The following is a 25,312-nucleotide window of genomic DNA, read 5'->3' as shown; positions in this document are numbered from 1 at the left end:
TGTGAGAGGCATAGATAGAGGAGATAGCCAGAGACTTTTCCCCATGGCAGAAATAGCTGTCAGAAGGGGTCATAATTTTAAGGTAATTGGAGGAAGGTTTAGGAGAGATGTCAGAGGTAGGTTCTTGACACAGAGAGTGGTGGTATGTGGAATGCACTGCCAGCAGTGGTAGTAGAGTCAGATACATTAGGGAGATTTAAGCAACTGCTGGACAAGCACGTGGACGGCAATAAATTGAGGGGAGTGTAGGTTATGTTGATCTTAAATTAAGATAAATGCTTGGCACAACATCATGGTACTGTACTGTTCTGTGTTCTAAAGCACCTAACCTACCTATTCCTGAACAATATGGATATTTTGCATGGCCAATTCACCTAACTTGCACATCCTTGTGCTGTGAGAGGAAACTGGAGTATCGGGTGGAAACCCACACAGACAAACTCCACAAAGACAGTCACCCAAAGGTGGAATTGAATCCAAGTCCCTGGCACTGTGAGGCAGCAGTGCTCACCGCTGAGCCACACTGCTGCCCCAAAGTAAAGATGGCAGCCTCACAGCATCATTGCTAAGATTAGCTTTCAATTAATCAACTGAATTTAAATTCCATGAGCTGCTGTGGGATTTGAACATTAGCCTGAACCTCTAGATTCCTAGTCATTACCATTACCCCACCATCCCCCTGTATCTAATTCCTGTCTGATTCTTGTCTTGTACCATCTGGCTGTGTCTAATCCCTGTCTCAGTGCCTCTAATTCCTATCTTGATGTTATCAGGTTACCTGTTTCATGACTGGTGCCACTTGATGCTGTCCTTTGGAACTTGATCATTTCTGAGGTTATCTATTCCTGCCTTGTCAAAACTGGTGCTGTCTGGTTATACCTAGTTCCTGAACAATATGGGTAATTTCGCATAGCCAATCCACCTAACTTGCACGTCCTTTACTGTGAGAGAAAACTCGAGTACCTGTGCCCACACCACCCCCCCCCCCCCCCCCCCCACCACCACCACCACCACCACCGTCCAAGGCCCCAAAGAAGCCTTCCACATCCATCAAAGTTTCACCTGCACTTCCACCAATGTAATTTATTGTATCCGTTGCTCCTGCTGCGGTCTCCTCTACATTGGGGAGACAGAACACCTACTTGCAGAGCCCTTCAGAGAACATCTCCAGGACACCCGCACCAATCAACCACACTGCCTCGTGGCCAAACACTTCAACTCCTCCTCCCACTCTGCCGAGGACATACAATCCTGGGCCTCTTCCACTGCCACTTCCTAACCACCTGACCCCTAGAGGAAGAACACTTCATCTTCCGCCTCAGGACCCACCAACCCTGTGGCATCAATGTGGATTTCACCAGTTTCCTCATTTCCCCTCCCCCCACTTATCCCAGATCCAACCTTCCAACTTGACACTGCCCTCATGATCTGTCCCACTTGACCGTCTTCCTTCCCACTCTCCTCTCTGACCTATCACTATTACCTGCACCTCCATCTACCGAGTGCACCTTCCCCCAGCCCCACCCCTCTCCCATTTATCTCACCACCCCCTTGGCTCACAAGCCTCATTCTTGATGAAGAGCTTCAGCCCGAAACATCGATTCTCCTGCTCCTCGGATGCTGCCTGACCTGCTGTGCTTTTCCAGCACCACACTCTTGAATTTGATCTCCAGCATCTGCAATCCTCACTTTCTCTGTGTATCTAGTTCGTGTCTAGTGCTTTTCCGTTCTGTCTAATACCTGTCTGGTGCTGTCTGGTTGTATCCTCTTCCTGGCTGGTTTGTCTACTTTCTGCCTGGTGCTGTCTAGTTGTGTCTGATTCTTGTCAGTCATTGTCTAATCCCTGCCTGAGATTCCTCTCCAGTCATATGTGGTACTGTCTGCTTGTGCCTAATTCCTGTCTTATTTTGTCTGTAATGCTTCATGTATGTTCTGTCTCATTGTATTTTACAATTAAAACATCCCAAATGCTTCACAGGAGCAATCCAAATGTATAACACTGAACCCAGAAGGTAGTAGATCAGATGATCTGCAACTTTTAAAAGGAAGTTGAGTGCCTGAAGGGAATGGGGTTTGGGAAGTGCTTAGCAGCTCAGAAACCAAAGGCACAGCTATTAATGGTGGTGTAATTCAAACTTGTGTTTAGTTCTTTCTTGCTCAGTTTATGTTTTTCTTGTTCAGTTATTTCAAACTGTGTCTCACCCAATCTGGCTCCTATTTAGATATTTATGACTGTCTCTCACCCTGTCTGGCTCCTATTTCCTTCTTTCTGACTGTCTTGTTTGTATACCACCCTATATTGGTTCTTCTTAGTAGTTTCTGACTGTCTCAACCTGTTTGATCGGGTCTGACCATATCTCACCACCTGGTTTAGTAAGTTTCTGACTGTGTCTCAGCCTTTCTAGTTCCTGTTTGGCTCCTATTTAGAGACATAGAGATCTGCAGCACAGAAAAAGGCCCTTTAGCTCATTATGTTTGTGCCACTCAATAACAATCCCCTGACTTGTCCTGAATGTATAAGTATCAAAGTGCACATCGAAATACTTCTTCAATGTTCTGACGGTTTCCTACCCTCCCACCCTTATAGACAGTGAGTTCCAGATTCCCACTACCCTCTGGGTGAAAAACATTTTCCTCACATCCCCTCTTCACCTTCTGTCCCTTGAAACTATTTGAGAGAGACCCAACCAATTATTGATTTATTTAGTCGTGCAGTTTTTATTTGCACCCACCATCTTCTTTCTATGTCGTACCTGGACATGGTGTCCCAGCCAAGGTGGAGGTTTAGCAAAAACAACTTGCCTGCTTTCAAATTTTATCCCTCTAAAAATAAATATCACCGCTCAGTTTGTTTTTGTTATGGCCTTACTAACCTGCACACAACTTCTATTGATTAGTAGATTGATTTGCACTTCAAAATGTCTTTGTTCCTCCATGTTACCACTACTAAGACTCACGCTTAAGTAGTGTGGCTTTCCTGTTCATACTGAGACATGCTACCTCACATTTCTGTGTTGAATTTCATTTGCTAAATATTTGTCCATTCTGCAAGTTTATTAACATGCCTCTGAAAATTGTCGTAGTCCTCCTCAGTACTCAGACTCATCCCAAAACTGCTGTATCATCTGCTTTTGATGTAAAAATTGTGCTTTTGATGTAAAGTCCAGTTGTGTGTGACCTTGCCTCGCTCTGTCTGGTTCCTGTGACTCTGTTAGAGTTCCACGTGGATTTATCTACTGCCTTTTGAGTTGTGCTGAACACTCGACCATACAAACAGCTTACAAAAGTTTCTCTTTGGATTTAGTTGCAGCAGCTCTGAGTACGAGATGGAAGATGAGGATGAGGAGGTGGAGGAAGATGAAGAAAATGCACTGGTTCCCTCAGACCTGGGTGGTGTCCCCTGGCTGGAAGCTGTGAGGATTCATCGGTTACTGAAGGGTGACCTGGATGGAGACACTGAGCCTGAAGATGAGGAGCAATCTGAATCGAGTTACGGTGAGTGAGTTTGTGTGACCAGGAGAGGGTCTGTTGTTGACTTGATTATAATCTCATACAGCGACACACAAAGCCCCACCCTGTGAAGCCTGCAGGAGGCAGCCTGGCCTTTTGAGTGACCATGTGACTAGGTTGAAGCAGCTAGTTCCATGTGTGACACCTGAGGGTCTTTGAGGGGACTCCACGTTCCAACACGTTCTTAAAAAGTCATGAATAGAAGACATAAAGCTAGTGGAGGAAAAGACTTGGGGGATAAATTACTCAAGGGACAGGTGTCGGGGGTAAACTAACAGTGGCAATAGGGTTTGGGGATTCATTACTGGAGGGAAAGATATTGGGGTAAATTACAGTGGCAATAGGGTTTCTGGAGGGACAGTATTCATGAGGTAAATTATGAATGAAATGATGGCACAAGTGGAGACCATTGTGCCCATCGAGCCCATGCGAGTTCTCCACAGTCCAATCCAGTCATTGAGTAACTGTCCTATTTTCTGTTGATGTCATTTGCTTCTCCAATTCCACCATCCTCATTGGCAGCAAATTCCACAGCACTACCACCACCACTGCAGAAAGTCTCCCTGCCATCATCCCCCACCATGCCCCATGTCTCGGTGTCTCTCTCTATAATACATTTTTCTTGCCATTTGTCTGGCTGCTGCTTATCACTGTCCTATTGTATCAATTGGTATTATTCCTCATTATACTTATGATTTTTAACAATGAAGACGACAATGGAACTATTTCCATTCCCCCTCCCACTGCCTCTCCCACATGTCCATCCTAAGCCTACTTCATTGCCACAGTGAATCAGACCACAAATAAGGAACAACACCTTATCTTCTGCCTGGGCAGCCTACGGCCCAGAGGATTTAACACTGAGTTCTCTAATTTCAACTAACTCTTCCAGCCCCGCCTCCTTCCTTCTATTCCACCTACTGACCCTTTCTTCCAGCTACTAACCGGATTCATCCCTCCCGTCGACTAACCAGATCGTATCCACTCCCTGTGTTCACCTATCACTACCTCACCATTCTGCTACTCTCCCCACCCCATCCCCGCCCCTCCCTCTTTATCTGTAGCTGCCCCTACCCTACATCTAGTCCTGAAGAAGGGTTATACCCATCAGGAATTCAATGCTAAGTCCTCCAGGCTGAAGGGTGCCCAGGCGGAAGATGAGGTGTTAGAACCTAGATTAGGATAGCACGGTACAGGTCATTCGACCCGCAAAGATTGTGCTGACCTTTTATCGTACTCTAACATCAAACTAACCTCCATTGTACTATCATCCATGTGCCTATCCAAGAGTCACTTAAATGTCCCGAATGTATCTGACTCTACCACCACTGCTGGCAGTGCATTCTACACGCCCACCACTCTCTGTGTAAAGAACCGACCTCTGACATCTCCCCTAAACCTTCTGTCAATCGCCTTAAAACTATGACTCCCTTGTGACATCCATTTCTGCTCTGGGGAAGTCTCTGGCTATCCAATCTATCTGTGTCTCTCATCATCATGTACACCTCTATCAAGTCACCTCTAAACCTTCTTCACTTCAATGAGAAAAACGCTAGCTCCCTCAAACATTCTTCATAAGACATTCCCTCCTGTCCAGACAGCATCCTGATAAATCTTCTTTGCACCTTCTCTAAAGCTTCCACATCTTTCCTATACGGAGGGGACCAGACATGAACACATTATTCCAAGTGTGGTCTGTAGAGCTGCAGCATAACCTTGCGGCTCTTAAACTCAATCCCCTTGCTAATGAAAGCTAACACATCATATGTCTTCTTAACAATCTGGTTGGCAACTTTGAGAGATCTATGGATATGGATCCCAAGATCCCTCTGTTCCTCCACACTGCCAAGAATCCTGCCTTTAACCCTGTATTCTGCATTCAAATTCAACCTTCCAAAGTGAATCACTTCACACTTTTCCGGGTTGAACTCTACCTGCCACTTATCAGCCCAGCTCTGCACCCTGTCAATGTCCTCTTGCAACCTACAACAGCTCTCTACACTATCCACAACACCACCAACCTTCATGTTGTCGGCAAACTTGCTAACCTACCCTTCCACTTCCTCATCCGAGTCATTTATAAAAATCACAAAGAGCAGAGGTCCTAGAACCCTGTAGAGCCCACTGGTCACTGAGCTCCAAGCTGAATACTTTCCATCTGTCTTTGATGAGCCAGCCAATTCTGTATCCAGACAGCCAGATTTCCCTATCTCAAGTCTCCTTACTTTCTGAATGAGCCTACCATGGGGAACCTTATCAAATGCCTTGCTAAAATCCATGTACACCACATCTAGTGTTTTGCCTTCATAAATGCATTTTGTCACATTCTCAAAGAATTCAATAAGGTTTATAAGGCATGTCCTACCCCTCACAAAGCCATGCTGATTATCTCTAATCAACCTATGGTTTTCCACATAATCATAAATCCTGTCTCTCAGAATCCTCTTCAATACATTGCCCACCATAGACGTAAGACTGACTTCTTGAACTGCTGCAGTCTTTAGGGTGCTGTCTGGATACAGAATTGGCTGGTGCATAGAAGACAGAGCGTGGTGGTTGGTGGAAAGTATTGAGCTTGGAGTTCGGTGACCAGTCATTTTCCATGGGGATTGGTTCTGGAACCTCTGGTCTTTGTGATTTTTATAAATGACTTGGATGTGGAAGTGGAAGGGTGGGTTAGTCAGTTTACCAATGACATGAAGGTTGATGGAGTTGTGGATGGCTATTGTAGGTTGCAACAGGACATTGACAGGATGCAGGACTGATAATTGGAAGATGGAGTTCAACCTGGTAAAGTGTGAAGTCATTCACTGTGGAAGGTCAAATTTGAATGCAGAATACAAGGCTAAAGGCAGGATTCATGGCAATATGGAGGAACTGAGGGATCCTGGGGTCCATGTCAATAGATCCCTCAAAGTTGCCACCCAGGTTGACAGGTTTGTTCAAAAGGCATATGGTATGTTGATTTGCATTAGCGGGGGATTGAGCTTAAGAGCCATGAGGTTATGCTGCAGTTCTATAGAGCCCTGGTTAGACCCAACTTGGAATATTGTGCCAGTTCTGGTCACCTCATTAAAGGAAGGATGTAGAAGCTTTAGAGAGGATGCAGAGGAGATTTACCAGGATGCTCCCTGGACTGGGGGGCAGGTCTTACGAAGAAAGATTAAGGGAGCTAAGGCTTTTCTCATTGGAGTGAAGAAGGATGAGAGGTGACATGATAGAGGTGTACAAGATGATGCGAGGCACAGATAGAATGATAGACATAGATGTTTCCCCAGAGCAGAATTGGCTATCAGGAGAGGGCATAATTTTAAGGTGATTGGGAGAAGTTTTAGGGGAGACGTCAGAGGTACGTTCTTTACTCAGAGAGTAGTGGGCGTGTGGAATGCACTGCCAGCAGTGGTAGTAGAGTCAGATACATTAGGGACATTTAAGCGTCTATTGGATAGCACATGGATGACAGTAAAATGAAGGGTATGTAGGTTAGTTTGATCTTAGAGTAGGATAAAAGTTCGGCACAACACCAAGGGCAGTGGTGTACTGTTCAATGTTCTATGTTCTGGCCAACATTTCTGTCTTGGTCCCTCTGTAGTGCTCCAGTGAGACTCAGTGCAAGTTGGAAGATCAGCATCTCATTTTCCACTTGAGGACCCTACATCTTCAGGACTCAATATCAAGTTCATTCATTTGGAAGCAGAACACTTCCTTACATTTCCTTTTCCCATCCTCACAGCCTAGATCCTGACATCACATGCCAATCCACTTATACAGGCTGTTATCACATCTTTAGCTTCTCTTCTTTATTAGTTTATTATTAACCATCCCTCTGTTTGCCTACCTTTTTCTCACTGTTTTCCCCTCTCTTTCTCTAGAGTCCCTCTCTAACTATTGTTCACTCCTTTTCTCCCCTCCCCACATCAGTATAAATGCCCCCTTTCCCAGCTCCTATCTATCAGTCCTGAAGTGAGCTTGAAATGTTGACTTTGTTTTCTCTCCACTGATGCTGGCATACCTGCTGAGTTTCTCCAGCAATTTCTGTTTATGTTTCAGATCTCCAGCATCCACAATTCTTTGTTTTATGTTATAATAGGCGGTAACTGTGGTTAGCTATAGTAACCTGTTTTATTGTCCCTTTCCCGTTTTAAACAAGAGTGTTTCATTGGCAGTTTTTCTATCCACTCGGATGTTTCCAGAATGTAATGGTGCTTGAAGTTTTACTACTAGTACATCTATCTATAACTTCCTTTAATATCCTTGGATGCATCCCATCAGGTCCTGGAAACTTGATCGTTTGCTAGATTAGTTTTTCCTCATACATTTTCACTAGCAATGGTTACTGTACTTACTTCTCTTCCGTTTATTCCTTGTTTTTTATCATCACTGTCATGGAGTGCTCCCCATGAATCCACTTCATTCCCCTTGATCTGATCCAGCAATTCCTTGTGTTAGGAGCACATTGATTGAGGAGGTTCTCCTGAACATCTTTCAGAAATTCCGCCCCCTCCTTGCCCTTTACTCCCTAACATTAGCAGCTGATACTTAGGTTTCACGTTGGACAAACAGCACAAACACTCATTTGAGCCAGTCAGCCAATGCCAGGGGTTACTCTGCTCCCCTTGAGACTTCTGCAATCTTTTATTATCATCGCCATCTATTCTTTTCTGTTATATGTTTGTACAAATTCCCCTTAATTACCTCAGCAAGATTTGTTTCAATCATCACTCTCTGGGGAAGATGTTTCCTCTAAATTCCCTGCTGGATTTCTTGATGTTTATTTTAGATGGACAGCCTTTAGTTCTGCTTTTCCCCACAAGAGGAGACAATCCTTCTGTGAGCTCTATTAGATCACCCCCCCCCCCCCACCCCCACCCCAGCCTTCTGCTTTCAACAAAGAGCCAAAGGTTGTTCGTTATTCCTTAAAAATGCTCAGTTAATTGACTCAATTTAATTAAAATAATTGATGTCCCCGATGTCACCACTCTATAGGTCATGTACATATCAGTACATAAAGTAGCTCCTTTCTCTTTCTGTCACTATTTGAAGCCCTTAGATCATCCCACAATGTGACTATCCTTGTAATGCTTCTCTGCTATAACGAAATGGAGTCTGCTTTTGCCACTCTTACGATTTTTCCAACACTTCCCTAATTATTATTCATATGCCACATCCTTTCTCTCCTTTCCTAATGTTGTTTTATTGAGTGTTTTATTAACACTCTCACTATCCGTGGATATTAAGTGCCCAGTTCTCACCGTTACTTACCCCCGGGGTTATTCTGCAGGAGGGAACAATTACTTTGAGAAAGAAGGGAGTTACTGCGCGGGAGAGAGGAGGTTACTCTGCGAGAGAAGGGACTTATTCTGCAGGAGTGAGGCTATCACTCTGCAATTCAGTTGAGGTTACTCTGTGGGAGAGGGGAGCAACCCTGCAGGAGAAGAGAGGAATCCTGCAAGAGGGGGTTACTCTGAGGGAAGGAGTGTTACTCTGTGGGAGGGAGACAGTTTGGGGGATTACTCTGCAAGGAGGGGTTATCTTGTGGGAGAGAGAAGGTTACCCTGTAGGAGGGGTTAATCTGTGGAAGAGAGGGTGTTAAATTACTGGAGAGAGGGGTTTACTCTGTGGGAGAGGGTAACTGTGCAGGAGGGAGGGAGGGAATTGCTCTGGGGGCATTACGATGATTAGTGACTGTTGATTTCCTGTTCAGGCGATATTGTGTACCTTACTGTATTCCTCCTGTATCTCCACCTGGTGAGATGTCAAATTGTACACTGTGACGTCTTCCTGTGTAGTTGCTGCAATAATTCTTCTCCATAACATTGTGGTTCGGGATAAATCTGAGGACATAGTGAATTAAGGAAGTTTGAGTATGACCTCCTGGGATAGCTCCTGAGTTAGCATTTGTCACAGGGGAGATTGGGAAGAATCTGTAGCCTGTTTTTCAAAGTTGATGTCCTCAGAACGGGTGCATGATCAAGGTGTCAATGTTTCAGAACCTGGGGAATTACAGCCTCCATCAGTCTGTCTGATAGTGTGTTGGCAGGTGGGCTCTCAGTAAAGGTTGACTGTGATGGGCAGAGAAGTGTTGGCATCCCCTTGTTGGAGTGGAGTAGGAGCTGGATGGGATGACCGCTCCAGTCTCTGCTCAGACTGAGATCGAGCTTGTTCCATCCTCTAGCTGGGGTTCTCATCAGCAGGTCCTGGCCTGATAGATGGCTGGCTCAGTTGATAGCTAAAGAATGTTATGGAGGTTGACCCAGCATCATTGTACCTTCTGACTCCAGTACCTGACCAGTCAACCATACACAGTCCGACTGCTGCAGCTTAACAACCATGTCTGTACAGGTCCCAGGAAGCAGTGTCAGAGATGGCCTCAAACTGCCTGTGTCCTTTCCCTAATAGCAGGAGGGTGCAGTGGCCAATACTGGGGCAAATGACAGCAACTGAAGCAATCACCAGATTCCCCAGCCCTTGTTCTGGTCCAATTCACCTTGGGAAGTATACCCCATTCTGGGCAGATTGACCAATAAAGGCTCCCTATCACAGTCAGAGTCTGTTTCAATAAATACCCTTACATCTTTGATCTGGAGCAGCTGATCGGAATTTCCTGTACTGACTATACTTCCTGTTTTCCTCTGCCCCACTCTTTCTTTCTGTGTGTGTCTGTCTGTCTGTGTGTGTCTGTGTGTGTGTGTGTGTGTACGTACACATATGCACCCATGTGGCTGTCTCTGTGGTGGTCTCTTTATGTGTATTGACTGCGTCTGTATGCATATGTCTTTGTATGCTTTTGTGACCTGTGTGTACCGGTATGCGACTGTGGTGCATTTGACGGTCTGTCTGTGTGATTGTGTATGTGCTTACGTGTTTGACTGTGTGCTTGTGTCTACCTGCGCTTGTGCAATGCCGTACATTTGGACTTTGATTATGTGCTTGTCTTTCCATGCGTGACTACATACTTGTCTGTTTGTCTATATGTGACTGTATGTTTCGTTGTTTGACTGTGCGTAACTATATACTTGTGTCTCTCTGTGTTTGACTGTACGTGTCCATGTGTGTGACTGTGTTTCTGTCTGACGGGGTGCCTGGGTATCTCTGTATTTGACGGGGTGCTATGTCTGTCTGTGTGTGTGAAGAGGGTGAGTACTGCCCCTGGGAAAGGGAGCTCCAGTTTGGGCTCTGGCTCCATCACCTATCTGATGAAGAGGACAACCCTTCATTCAGAGGTATCTGCTTTGCTTCCTGCACATTCTTTAGTCGATGAGATGCAAGCTGCTCTCTTTAAACAATAATTAGCTAACTCTAAACCATTGGCTAGAAATCGAGCTGCACTCCTGTCTTGTTAATCAGCCTGGCCACAAACACACAATGAAAACCAAGAGAATCTCCTCAGAGAGCGAGACCCCGAGAATGTGAGGAGTGATCTCTCGTTTACACGTAGCCTGTGAGCAGGACTGAATTACAATGAGTGCACTGTATTTCCTGGAGGCTGCAAAGGGGATGCAAGAAGTAAGGACACAGGTCGACAGCAAAGCAGCACCACCAAAAACATTACTCAACAGGGAGCTCCATCTACGTCACGGGGCGCGGACCGTCACGGGGCGCGGACCGTCACGGGGCGCGGACCGTCACGGGGCGCGGACCGTCACGGGGCACGGACCGTCACGGGGCGCGGACCGTCACGGGGCACGGACCGTCACGGGGCGCTGACCGTCACGGGGCGCTGACCGTCACGGGGCACGGACCGTCACGGGGCGCTGACCGTCACGGGGCGCTGACCGTCACGGGGCACCGACCGTCACGGGGCGCCGACCGTCACGGGGCGCTGACCGTCACGGGGCGCCGACCGTCACAGAGCACCGACCGTCACAGAGCACCGACCGTCACGGGGCGCCGACCGTCACAGGGCACGGACCGTCACGGGGCACGGACCGTCACGGGGCACCGACCGTCACGGGGCGCCGACCGTCACGGGGCACCGACCGTCACAGAGCACCGACCGTCACGGGGCGCCGACCGTCACGGGGCGCCGACCGTCACGGGGCGCCGACCGTCACAGAGCACCGACCGTCACAGAGCACCGACCGTCACGGGGCGCCGACCGTCACGGGGCGCCGACCATCACAGAGCACCGACCGTCACGGGGCGCCGACCGTCACGGGGCGCCGACCGTCACGGGGCGCCGACCGTCACGGGGCGCCGACCGTCACGGGGCGCCGACCGTCACGGGGCGCCGACCGTCACAGAGCACCGACCGTCACGGGGCGCTGACCGTCACGGGGCGCTGACCGTCACGGGGCGCCGACCGTCACGGGGCGCCGACCGTCACGGGGCACAGACCGTCACGGGGCACGGACCGTCACGGGGCGCCGACCGTCACGGGGCACGGACCGTCACGGGGCGCCGACCGTCACAGAGCACCGACCGTCACGGGGCGCCGACCGTCACAGAGCACCGACCGTCACGGGGCACGGACCGTCACAGAGCACCGACCGTCACGGGGCACGGACCGTCACGGGGCGCCGACCGTCACAGAGCACCGACCGTCACGGGGCACGGACCGTCACAGAGCACCGACCGTCACAGAGCACCGACCGTCACGGGGCGCCGACCGTCACGGGGCGCCGACCGTCACGGGGCGCCGACCGTCACGGGGCGCCGACCGTCACAGAGCACCGACCGTCACGGGGCGCTGACCGTCACGGGGCACTGACCGTCACAGAGCACCGACCATCACGGGGCGCTGACCGTCACGGGGCGCCGACCGTCACATAGCACCGACCGTCACGGGGCACGGACCGTCACGGGGCACCGACCGTCACGGGGCACGGACCGTCACAGGGCGCCGACCTCACGGGGCGCCGACCTCACGGGGCGCCGACCGTCACGGGGCGCCGACCGTCACAGAGCACCGACCTCACGGGGCACCGACCGTCACGGGGCGCCGACCGTCACAGAGCACCGACTGTCACGGGGCACCGACCATTTTTTCATGATCTGGCTGCTCTTTAGCAAGTTTTCATTGTTGGTATGTTTCCATATTTGGCTGTGCTGTAAGCTCCTCTGCTGTTCTCATTAACTATTTCCATGCCAGAGAGTTTGACTAAAATGTTTGATGAGGAAGGGCATCATGCTGTATTGTTGGAGGTTTGTGTCTTGTATGAAGTTGTGTGGCTCTGGTCCCCTGCTGTCCTGAGATTGCTATATGCCTCGACACACACATGGCCAGCAGCATGCTGTTTGCACTCTGACCTAACCCTCAGGCAACTAATCCTTCTGCATCCCTCGGTTCATAATCTCACAAACAGTTCATAACCAGCCTCTAACTGCTTCAGCTGGACAAAAGGTAATTCAGACATTGCTGGTACAACAGTGTTGGGCTGGAATGCAATATCCTCCTGTTCCCAAACCCGTCTTCTCCCACTCCCAGCCCCCGCTCTCCTCCAATTCCCCCATCCAATTCCACTCCCACCTTCCTTTCCTCCCAATCCTACCTACCATCCGACTCCCATCCCCCCTCTTCCCATTCCCACATTCCTCTCCTCCAACTCCCATCCCCCCTCCTCCTATTCCCACATTCCTCTCCTCCCACTCCCACCCCCCTCCTCCCACTCCCACCCCCCTCCTCCCACTCCCACCTCCCTCTGCTCAGACACTCACCTCCCTTTGCTCCTAGACTCAGCTCCCTGTGTCTGGGAATGGATCTCTTTGCTGTGTGTAACTCTTGCATTCACAATCTGTTCTGTGTCTCACTATTCTCTGTCTCTTCTCTCTCTCCATCCTGTTATCTGCTCACAATCCTGTTTGTTCCCTCCCTCACGTTGAGTAGCATCGGGTCTGCGGGTACGCCAGATCCTCAGTCCCATCGACCCTCTGGAAATCAAAGCCGATGTTCACTGGACCCACATCACCGGCCAAGAAAGGGAAAACGCAGCAAGATCTGCACCTCCTGAAGGTAATGATGCAGCAGAGGTTTCTGGGAGAAGCCGACGGTGCTAGGCAGTGAGAACCCTCACACGATGATCAGAGGCTGCACTGCGCATGAGAGGGATAACATAGGCTGAAAGTGGTCTGCGTCAGGATCTGGTACTTTTCCTCCTACAGGTGATTGCAAACTGCTCAGTGTCACCTCTCACCAGCCCTGGGCAGTGAACTCCAAGTGGCCATAAACAGTGTGCACCACAGACCGAGAACAAATGGGCATTTGTTGAGAGTGGAAGGAGGTGCTATGATTTTCCTCCAAAACGTTCCCTTCTTTGTGTCCTTATTGAATTTAGTGTACCTTTGATCTCATAAAAACTCGGAATTGTTACGGCATTGGTGGCCACTTATGTCTGCTGCAGGTCTCCGAATGATCATCATGTTTTTTCCCCATCCCTTTGCATCTCGTTTCTGTTGAAATGAACATTCAGTGCCTTCCTGAATGATTCCATGGACTCTGCTTCCATAACATCCCCAGGCAGTGCATTCCAAACCCAAAATTGCACCAAGTAATTGATTTAAAACAAATTGCTATAAACCTGAGTAGACTTCATATGTAACTTTAATTACTTAATTGCAACACATACAGATAGGGATGGCAGGTGAGGTGTGGCCGCATCTGCACGTACAAGGTTGTGAGCTCGAGGTTGGTCTATCTTTGCCAAGGATGTATGGAGCAAAGCCACAATGCAGTGTGGTGCAGTATAACAGCATTTCACAGTACAGTCAATTCTGCCATAACACGTGTTCCTTCAGCGCAAACTGGCTTTAACACGATTGAAGAATTTAGACCGTTATTTGTAGAAAGCGAACTTTCCTTACATGTATTGGCTATAACATGATTAAATGGTGTTAATCCAGTTAAATGGTGCGACAATTGCACAGTTTTCTTATAACGCAAGATTGTCAAAGAACAGAGCTATCGGGTTATATCTGAACCAACTTGTAGTAATGCATCAGCTCCTTGGAGAAATTGGTATAGAGTTAAACGTTCATCATCCAAAATCATATAACATTTTGCAAAAAGCCCCTCAAACTATTGGGTTTAATCTAAAGCCATGTCAGATATAGGTCCATGGACACCAACATGGGGAAACTAAATATTTCTGAGTACTTGATATTTCAAAAGCACAAAATGGGAAAGTGGGTAAGATAACTCAGGACATGGAGAGGACAGTGGCGACAAAGTTTCCGTAATTGGAGAGTAGGGGTTTATTGTTGGTGGAGGTGAAAAACCATAAGGTGTGGGAGGTGCTGGTGGGAACAGTTTCTAGGCCCTGGGAGGACTCTGACATTACTCGACAGATTTTTAACCAAGGAATGATAGGCAGTAAATAAGGGAGTGCAATAATAGGTGAATGTTGTAAATCCCTTATCAATCCTAGCAAATCAAAGTTGAAGCTTTTTGTGGTGGGTGTGGTACCAATAATTAAAACAATTTTTACTCCAGATATATTTTTACCATCACTCTGGATCTACTTTTACTATCACTCTGGGTATATATTTACTGTCACTCTGGGTATATATTTACTGTCACTCTGGGTATATGTTTACTGTCACTCTGGGTATACGTTTACTGTCACTCTGGGTATATATTTACTGTCACTCTGGGTGTATATTTACTGACACTCTGGGTATATGTTTACTGTCACTCTGGGTATATGTTTACTGTCACTCTGGGTATACGTATACTGTCACTCTGGGTATACGTATACTGTCACTCTGGGTATACATTTACTGTCACTCTGGGTATACATTTACTGACACTCTGGGTATACGTTTACTGTCACTCTGGGTATATGTTTACTGTCACTCTGGGTATACGTATACTGTCACTCTGGGTATACATTTACTGTCACTCTGGGTATACATTTACTGTCACTCTGGGTATATGTTTACTGTCACTCTGGGTATACGTTTACTGTCACTCTGGATATATATTTACTGTCACTCTGGGTATACATTTACTGTCACTCTGGGTATACATTTACTGACACTCTGGGTATACGTTTACTGTCACTCTGGGTATACGTATACTGTCACTCTGGGTATATGTTTACTGTCACTCTGGGTATACGTATACTGTCACTCTGGGTATACATTTACTGTCACTCTGGGTATACATTTACTGACACTCTGGGTATACGTTTACTGTCACTCTGGGTATACGTATACTGTCACTCTGGGTATACGTTTACTGTCACTCTGGGTATACGTTTACTGTCACTCTGGGTATATGTTTACTGTCACTCTGGGTATACGTATACTGTCACTCTGGGTATACGTATACTGTCACTCTGGGTATACATTTACTGACACTCTGGGTATACATTTACTGACACTTTGGGTATACATTTACTGACACTTTGGGTATATGTTTACTGTCACTCTGGGTATATGTTGACTGTCACTCTGGGTATACGTATACTGTCACTCTGGGTATACGTATACTGTCACTCTGGGTATACGTATACTGTCACTCTGGGTATACATTTACTGACACTCTGGGTATACATTTACTGACACTCTGGGTATACATTTACTGACACTTTGGGTATATGTTTACTGTCACTCTGGATATATATTTACTGTCACTCTGGGTATATATTTACTGTCACTCTGGGTGTATATTTACTGACACTCTGGGTATATGTTTACTGTCACTCTGGGTATACGTTTATTGTCACTCTGGGTATACGTATACTGTCACTCTGGGTATACATTTACTGTCACTCTGGGTATACCTTTACTGACACTCTGGGTATACGTTTACTGTCACTCTGGGTATACGTATACTGTCACTCTGGGTATACGTATACTGTCACTCTGGGTATATATTTACTGTCACTCTGGGTATACATTTACTGACACTCTGGGTATACGTTTACTGTCACTCTGGGTATACGTATACTGTCACTCTGGGTATACGTTTACTGTCACTCTGGGTATACGTTTACTGTCACTCTGGGTATATGTTTACTGTCACTCTGGGTATACGTATACTGTCACTCTGGGTATACGTATACTGTCACTCTGGGTATACGTTTACTGTCACTCTGGGTATACGTTTACTGTCACTCTGGGTATATGTTTACTGTCACTCTGGGTATACGTATACTGTCACTCTGGGTATACGTATACTGTCACTCTGGGTATACATTTACTGACACTCTGGGTATACATTTACTGACACTCTGGGTATACATTTACTGACACTTTGGGTATATGTTTACTGTCACTCTGGGTATATGTTTACTGTCACTCTGGGTATACGTATACTGTCACTCTGGGTATACGTATACTGTCACTCTGGGTATACATTTACTGACACTCTGGGTATACATTTACTGACACTCTGGGTATACATTTACTGACACTTTGGGTATATGTTTACTGTCACTCTGGATATATATTTACTGTCACTCTGGGTGTATATTTACTGACACTCTGGGTATACATTTACTGACACTCTGGGTATATGTTTACTGTCACTCTGGGTATATGTTTACTGTCACTCTGGGTATACATTTACTGACACTCTGGGTATATGTTTACTGTCACTCTGGGTATATATTTACTGTCACTCTGGGTGTACATTTACTGACACTCTGGGTATACATTTACTGACACTCTGGGTATACGTTTACTGTCACTCTGGTTATACGTTTACTGTCACTCTGGGTATATATTTACTGTCACTCTGGGTATATATTTACTGTCACTCTGGGTATATATTTACTGTCACTCTGGGTATATGTTTACTGTCACTCTGGGTATATATTTACTATCACTCTGGGTATATATTTACTATCACTCTGGGTATATATTTACTATCACCCTAGGTTTATAATTACTGTCACTCTGGGTATACATTTACTGAAGAAGGGCTTATGCCCGAAACGTCGATTCTCCTGTTCCCTGGATGCTGCCTGACCTGCTGCGCTTTTCCAGCAACACATTTTCAGCTCTGATCTCCAGCATCTGCAGACCTCACTTTCTCCCCATATATTTACTATCACTCTGGATACTGTCACTCTGGGTATATTTTTGCTGTCAGTCTGGGCATATTTTTACCATCACTCTGGGTATATTTTTACCGTCACTCTGGGTATATTTTTACCATCGCTATGTGTGTATTTTTATCATCACTCTGGGTACATATTTACCGTCTCTCTGGCTATGTTTTTACCATCACTCTGGGTATATGTTTACTGTTACTTTGGGTATACACTTACTGTCACTCTGGGTATATTTTTACTGTCACTCGGGCTATATTTTTTACTGTCACTCTGGGTAAACATTCACAGTCACTCTGGATATATTTTTACTGTGACTCTGGGCATATTTTTACTGACACTCTGGGTATATATTTACCATCACTTTAGGTTTATACTTGCTGTTACTCTGGGTATATTTTTACCGTCACTCTGGCTATATATTTACCATCACTCTGGGTATATATTTACTGTCACTCTGGGTATATTTTTTACCATCACTCTGGGTTTATATTTACCGTCACTCTGGATATATATTTACTGTCACTCTAAGTTCATACTTACTGTCACTCTGTGTATATTTTTACCATCGCTCTGGCTATGTATTTACCATCACTCTGGGTATATATTTACCGTCACTCTGGGTATATATTTACTGTCACTCTAAGTTCATACTTACTGTCACTCTGTGTATATTTTTACCATCGCTCTGGCTATGTATTTACCATCACTCTGGGTATATATTTACCGCCTCTCTGGATATATTTTTACCGTCACTCTGGGTGTATATTTACTGTCACTCTGGTTATACATGTACTGTCACTCTGGGTATATATTTACTATCAATCTGGGTATATTTTTACTATTAATTTGGGTATATTTTTACTGTCACTCTGGGAGTACATTTACTGTCACTCTGGGTAAACATTTACTGTCACTCTGGGTATATATTTACTGTCACTCTGAGTATATATTTACCATCACTCTGGATATATTTTTACCGTCACTCTGGGCATACATTTACTGTCACTCGAAGTACATTTACTGTCTCTCTCAGTATATATTCACTGTCACTCTGGGTATATATTTCCTGTCACTCTGGAAGTACATTTACTGTCACTTTGGGTATATGTTTACTGTCACTCTGGGGATATTTTTACTGTCAATCTGGGGATATATTTTCTGTCAGTCTGGTTACAGTTTAACTGTCAGACTGGATAATATTTGCTGCCATACTCTCTGTTTTTACTGTCACACTGGAAAAATTCTTATCTGACAAGAGCAATTATTACTTTAAATGTTTCCTTGAATAGCACGTGTTAAATATATCAGGTGATCTACCTGGCATATCAATAAGTGGATCAACTGGAGCAGGGTTTGTACAATGAGGAATTGAAATCTGAGCAGGATCCTATAGTTGAGTGTTCAGGCTGTTGTGGTTGAGTACGTCAGTCTGAGTTAGCGTTCTCCCTGGTGACTGTGCAGAGGGCAGCAGTAATTCCTGCCCCGATCCTGTATTTGATGTGGGTGTGGAACTTCCAGGAACTACCTTTTAAAGAAAACGCCCTGAAGGCTAAAAGCTAACCAGTCCCCAGGACCTGACGGTATTGATCCTCAAGTTCTATTAACGGATGAACAGTAGCTCAGCGGTTAGCACTGCTGCCTCACTGCACCCGGGACCCGGGTTCAATTCCAGCCTTGGGCAACTCTGTGTGGTTTGCACATTCTCCCCATGTCTATGTGGGTTTTATCTGGGTGCACCTGTTTCCTACCTCAAACCAAAGATGTGTAGGTTAGTGAATTGGCCATGCTAAATTGCCCATAGTGTTCAGGGATGTGTAGGTTAGGTGCATTGGTCAGGGGAAATGTAGAGCAAATAGGGTAAGGGAATGTGTCTGGGTGAGATACTCTTCAGCGGGTCACTGTGAACTTGTTGAGGCAAATGGCCTGTTTTCGCACTGCAGCAATTTTATGAACTGGTTATTCTTAGATTTCCAGTGCAGACCAAGGAAGTTAGGAGAGACAAACTACAGCCTGATGTGAGTCGTTGGGAACGGTAATCCATTCTAGAGGAAATGGTAACAGGGTGCTGAGAAAATCATAAGAACAGGTCCCGCTGCCAAGTTTTAAATGGGTCATTCCTGCTTGATGGATATATTTAAGGATGTCATTACTGGATGGATGCAGAGAAACCAGGAGATTACTTCCAAAGGCATTGAATAAGGTATAGCATTGGACCATAAGAGCAAGTGTAGGCTGTTCAGCCTCTCCCGCCTTCTCTACTATTCTAGATCATGGCTGATAATGTTAGCTTCATGTCGTTATTGAGGGGATATAGTGAGCTATTAATCCAGAGCCCCAGGCTGTTGTTCAGGGGTCATGGGTTTGAATCCCCTCATAGCAGATAGTGAAATTTGAATTTTAAAAATCTGGAATTAAAAGCTAGCCTTATAGTAGTCATGTAAATACTATTAATTGTCATTAATCTCCTTTAGAGAAGGCAATTTGCCCTCTTTACCTGGTTTGGTCTTCATGTGACTCTTCACATACAACTATGTGGTTTAGGGTGAGAGGGGAAAGATATAAGAGAGACCTAAGGGGCAACTTTATCACGCAGAGGGTGGTACGTGTATGGAATGAGGTGCCAGAGGAAGTGGTGGAGGCTGGTACAATTGCAACATTTAAGAGGCATCTGGATGTATATGAATAGGAAGGGTTTGGAGGGGTATGGGCCGGGTGCTGGCAGGTGGGACTAGATTGGGTTGGGATATCTGGTCGGCATGGACGGGTTGGACCGAAGGGTCTGTTTCCATGCTGTACATCTCTATGACTCTACTCTCTGAGCAATTAGGATGGATAATAAACGTTGCCTTTACTAGCGAATCCCACATCCTATGGATGAACTTTTAAAAAGCCTTGCCCCTATCGTCATCTGCCTTGATGTCATTAGTAACTAGAAATCTGTCAATCACTGTTTTGAACCTGCTCAATGACTGAGCTTCCACAGGTCCCTGAGGTACAGAAATCTAAACATTTACTGGGTATATACCTCAGGGTGAAGTGGTTCATCCTCATTTCAGTCCTTTTATTCTGTGACTGTATCTCTGGGTTCTTAACTCCCTGGTCACAGAAGCACCCTTCCTGCATCTACCTGTCCATCCCTTTAATAGTTTTGGTTGAGGATCTCATTTTCAATTAGTTCTTTTGAACTCCAACGAATGCAGGCCCAGTCTTCTCCTACGACAGTCTGGGCATCCTCGCTATCTGATTTTCTTTTGCTGCACTGTAGGCAACCGTCCTGTGATAGCATGTAATATCATAGAATGCCAGTTGGTGAAGGATAAAAGGAGCCAGTTTTTACACACTTCTATATTTAGTTGCAGAATTAAATATTAGAAGCTTGCGAATCATCACCCAGCACCTATATATTATTCAATATCTACTTTTAGGAACATAAGTTGGTGAGCACAACCTACATACAATTAACCAATTAATTGGTGGCAGAAAGCAACAATTTTCAATGTGAGGCAGGGAACAAGGTGACATTCCCAAAGGAGGTGAAAACGGTGGAGTAATGGAAGGATAGATCAAGGTATGGGTTGGTGGTAAGAGCTGCACATATACCTGAACAACCTGGACGAGGCAAGCTTTGGAAGGACACATTTAGACTTCAATTAGAGGGAGATGCCATCGCCCCTTAGCCAGGTTTCCATCAAGGCCGTGATGCTTGGGGTACTGATCTATAGTGAACAAAGGACAGAAAGAAGGGGTGTGGAGAGGGCAGTGAGAGCCGATCCATTGGCAGAGTCCACTGTGGCAGGAGAAGGATAGGGAGGAGATTGACAAGATCATCCCTAGTCAGTGATCTTGGGAGTTGGTGCGCAGGAAACAGTCAGTGCAGTAGCAGGGTGAGTCGATTGGAGATGTTGGTCATGAAGAGACAGCAGAGAGAACTGAATACCAGCAAAGACCCGAAGGCAAGCTTGAGGCCTATCTAAAAGAATAAAAGCTGGGTCAGCGACAGGAGAGTAGGAAGGTGAAGTATCCTTTGACTATTGTTTATATTAGGCTGCTTTGAGTGTCACCGACATGTGGGAGTGTTGAGTATTTCTTGAGTATTGTTGCTGAATCCCAGGTGACCAAAGTGTCTCTGGCTGGGTTTGGGTTTGTCACATGCGAGCACCCACTCTGTCAGCGATTAGTTTCCTTCATTTCACATAGAACATCTCCCATTCATTTCATCCATTCATCGGATTTTTTTTTATTTCTTTTCTCAATGTAGCCTCTGACGCTCCCCCATTTCGGAACGAAGCAGTTCGAGCTTGGTTGGATTCCGTGTCCAGAGGTAGTTCTGTTTCTGTAAAGAAAGTCTGGGCATGAAGCTGCTTCCCTCTGCTTCTGTCGCAACTCTTCAGGGCAGCTTTGCCAGAGTGAGCCTGTCTGAATCAGGTTGTTGGGAGAGTAGGCAGGGAGGGAGAGAGCCAGAGATCACTTAGACTTGGGGCTAAGCAAAGAGATTGAGGACATTGTTGATACATGGGCTGAGGACAAGGTGAGTGAGAAAATATTCCCTTTCAGATCATATCAAGTCCACGAAATGCTACTTTGCTTGCTTTTTCCCTCGGAAGTTTGACTTTTGACCTGTAATTATCTGAAGGGATTTGCTTTGCTCTTTAGAACAGAAAATATCAAAATCAAATCATTGCCCTCACAGTAACTGGAGTGAGAAACAATGACAGACAGAAAGCAGGAAGGGGGGAATTCAGCTATGCTTCTCCTGAAAGCTTTTGCTCAATAAACTGCATCTGGTTCACTGCTAAATTTGTATTATTTTGATATACAACAAGACAAACAGAGACGGGGTATTTCAGGCCGACAGAAGAAGAGGACATAGTGGGTCTCTGACAGAAGGAGAGTGCGAATAGATGGCTGAAGATTGAAAGATTAGTTAAAGAGAGAGAGAGATTGTTCTACTGCTGTGAGAGTATAGGAGAATTTGACATGGTTGAGTAGTACAGTAAATGGTTCCAGAGTGATTGGGAGAATGCAATTAGATGGGGTGGGATATTAAAAAGTGTTGGGAATGAGGGGTTATACTGGATGTCGTAGAGGATGTTGAGAGGGAGAGTGAGATTAGACTGGGTGGGATATTAAAGAATGTTGGAGCGATGGGTTATACTGGATGGTACAGGGTGTGGGGAATGAGAACAAGAGTGGGATTAAACTGAAATATTAAAGGATGTAACAAATGAATGGGAGAGTAGGATTCGACTGGGTGGAATAGTAAAGGGTGTTGGAAGTGAGGACGTTATACTGGTAGTGTAAGATGTGAGGAGTGAAAAGGTGATTGGGATTAGACTGGGTGGGATATTAAAGGGCATTGGAAGTGAGGGCATTATACTGGGTAGTATAAGATGTGAGGAGAGTGGGTGTAGACTGGGTGGGATATTAAAAGGTGTTAGGAGTGCAGCTATACTGGGTGGTATAGGGTGTGAGGAGCGAGGGGGGAGTGGGATTAGACAGGGTGTGAAATTAGAGGGTGTTGTAGTGAGTGCACCCTATACCGAGTGGTCTAGGGTGAGGGGGAGAATGGGATTAGACTGGGTGGGCTTTGAACGGGTGTTGGAATGAGGGGTTATACTGGGTGATATAGGGTGTGGAGAGTGTGGACATTAGTTTGTTTTGACTTTGGGGAGTGGTGGTTGGTGGACAGTATTAAGGATTGTGAGGACTGCATTGGAAACTAGGGGAAAATAGTTGAATTTGATTCACCAATAGCTTGCTTCTAGTTTGGCCAGTGGTGAAACTATTGCAACTATCTTTAGTTTTATATGCTGCACTATTATTTCCCCTGTGTCTTTGCTTTCTGGAGCCTTCTTTAGCCCTGTAAATCTTTGAGAGCTTGAAGGACTCCATGAGATCTGACACCTGGCATGTGGCTGCCTGAATGGCTCCTGCATTTAAGTCCATGTCAGCTGCCTTGACTCTGAATCTTGTTTCTTTTAAATGCTTAGCCTGTCTACCTCCTTTGGGACTCTCCTTCAAATTTTGACCAAACCTTTGGTCTTCTGACCTGATATCGCACTCTGTGGCTTGATGTCAAAATGCTTCTTGGTCACAATTTTTGTAAGCTTCTCAGGACCTTTTGCAACAAATTTGTATTGTTTGATGATGAACATGCCCTGTTAGGAATGGAGCTGTTTTGAGGAATGTGTTAGAGTACTATCAGAGGTATAGATGTGCTGCAATACTTTCAAATGACTGGACTGTGACTGAAGCAGTGTTTCAATTCTTCTGCTTTGTGTGTTGCATCCCCAGAACAGCAGATAGAGGTGGAATTGAGCCCGGTTGAGGATGACAACGTAGACGATGAGGAGGATGACGACGGAGCAGCGTTTGAGGACGGTATGCTGAGTGATTGAATCTGAAAAGATTGAGTTTCAGATGCAAATGAATGGGTTCGAGGATGATACACTGAATATTCCATAGATGTCATGTATGTTGTGAACTTAGTGCCATTGACAGTATGTAGGTTTTCGAGCAGTAGGTTGGTGAACATGCGAGTGACGGGAACACAGAGAGGCTGCAAGTGAGAGGGCAACAACAGAGCAGGTGAACTATAATGTGGGCGAGTGCAACATCATTTCCTTCACTCATTAAAACAGAAGATCTTTCAAAGGTGTGAGCCTAGTAGACACTAATGTTTCCACAGATATGCAAATACAGCAAACAGTTGAGTATGTGAATGATATGAGAAAAAGTGAGGTCTGCAGATGCTGGAGATAAGAGTCGAAAAGTGTGGCGCTGGAAAAGCACAGCTGGTCAGGCAGCATCCGCGGAACAGGGCAGTCGACGTTTCACATACAAGCCCTTCATCAGGAATTTTGGAGGGGAGGTGGGGAAAGGGGCTGAAAGATAAATAGGAGGGTGGGGGTGGGGGACGATAGCTAGGAAGGCGATAGGTAGATGAAGGTGGGGGGCTGATAGTGGTAGGTTGGAGGGGAGGTTGGAGAGGATAGGTGGGAAGGAAGATGGACATGTAGCGCAATTCAAGAGGGCGACACAGAGTTGGAGGATTGGATCTGGGATGAGATGGGGGGGAGGGGAAATAAGGAAACTGGTGATGATATTGATCCTGTGTGGCTGGGGGGTCCCAAGGTGGAAGATGAGGCATTCTTCCTCCAGTCAATGGGTGGTAAGGATTTGGTGGTGGAGGAGGCCCAGGACTTGTATGTGATTAGCAGAGTCGGCCACAGGGCGGAGGGGATGCTCAGTGCATGTGTCGCAGAAATGTTTTCTGAAACGCTTCGCAAGTTGGCATCCTGTCTCCCCAATGTAGAGAAGTCCACATCGAGACAATAGACAATAGGTGCAGGAGTAGGCCATTCTGTCCTTCGAGCCTGCACCACCATTCAATATAATCATGGCTGTTCATCCTTAATCAGTATCCTGTTCCTGCCTTATCTCCATAACCCTTGATTCCACAATCTTTGAGAGCTCTATCCAACTCTTTCTTAAATGAATCCAGAGACTGGGCCTCCACTGCCCTCTGGGGCAGAGCATTCCACACAGCCACCACTCTCTGGGTGAAGAAGTTTCTCCTCATCTCTGTCCTAAATGGTCTACCCCGTATTTTTAAGCTGTGTCCTCTGGTTCGGCACTCACCCATCAGCGGAAACATGTTTCCTGCCTCCAGAGTGTCCAATCCTTTAATAATCTTATATGTCTCAATCAGATCCCCTCTCAGTCTTCTAAACTCAAGGGTATACAAGCCCAGTCGCTCCAGTCTTTCAGCATAAGGTAGTCCCGCCATTCCAGGAATTGACCTC

At 46.0% G+C, this 25,312-nt stretch overlaps 1 protein-coding gene across 6 annotated transcripts in view; it reads left to right on the top strand.

The window, feature by feature from the left end:
* The window catches only part of LOC122562959 (F-actin-monooxygenase MICAL3-like), a 587,087-nt gene that overhangs the window by 392,071 nt on the left and 169,704 nt on the right, over window positions 1-25,312 (top strand). For 5 of the 6 annotated variants that reach the window (XM_087997540.1, XM_087997538.1, XM_087997535.1 and 2 more), the window contains exons 23-27: window positions 3,305-3,495; window positions 10,644-10,733; window positions 13,337-13,462; window positions 21,766-21,828; window positions 23,802-23,888. In XM_087997540.1, the coding sequence (XP_087853666.1) occupies window positions 3,305-3,495; window positions 10,644-10,733; window positions 13,337-13,462; window positions 21,766-21,828; window positions 23,802-23,888 (557 nt within the window). The remainder of the gene's footprint in view (window positions 1-3,304; window positions 3,496-10,643; window positions 10,734-13,336; window positions 13,463-21,765; window positions 21,829-23,801; window positions 23,889-25,312) is intronic. The other variant, XM_087997541.1, reaches the window with a different exon arrangement.

The sequence above is a fragment of the Chiloscyllium plagiosum genome, unplaced genomic scaffold (genome assembly GCF_037043375.1).
Source record: "Chiloscyllium plagiosum isolate Xiang-an unplaced genomic scaffold, Cpla_swu_hap1 HiC_scaffold_19, whole genome shotgun sequence".
NCBI lineage: Eukaryota > Metazoa > Chordata > Chondrichthyes > Orectolobiformes > Hemiscylliidae > Chiloscyllium > Chiloscyllium plagiosum.
The sequence above is the reverse complement of the archived record's forward strand: the minus strand, read 5'-3'. Positions and strand labels throughout refer to the sequence as shown.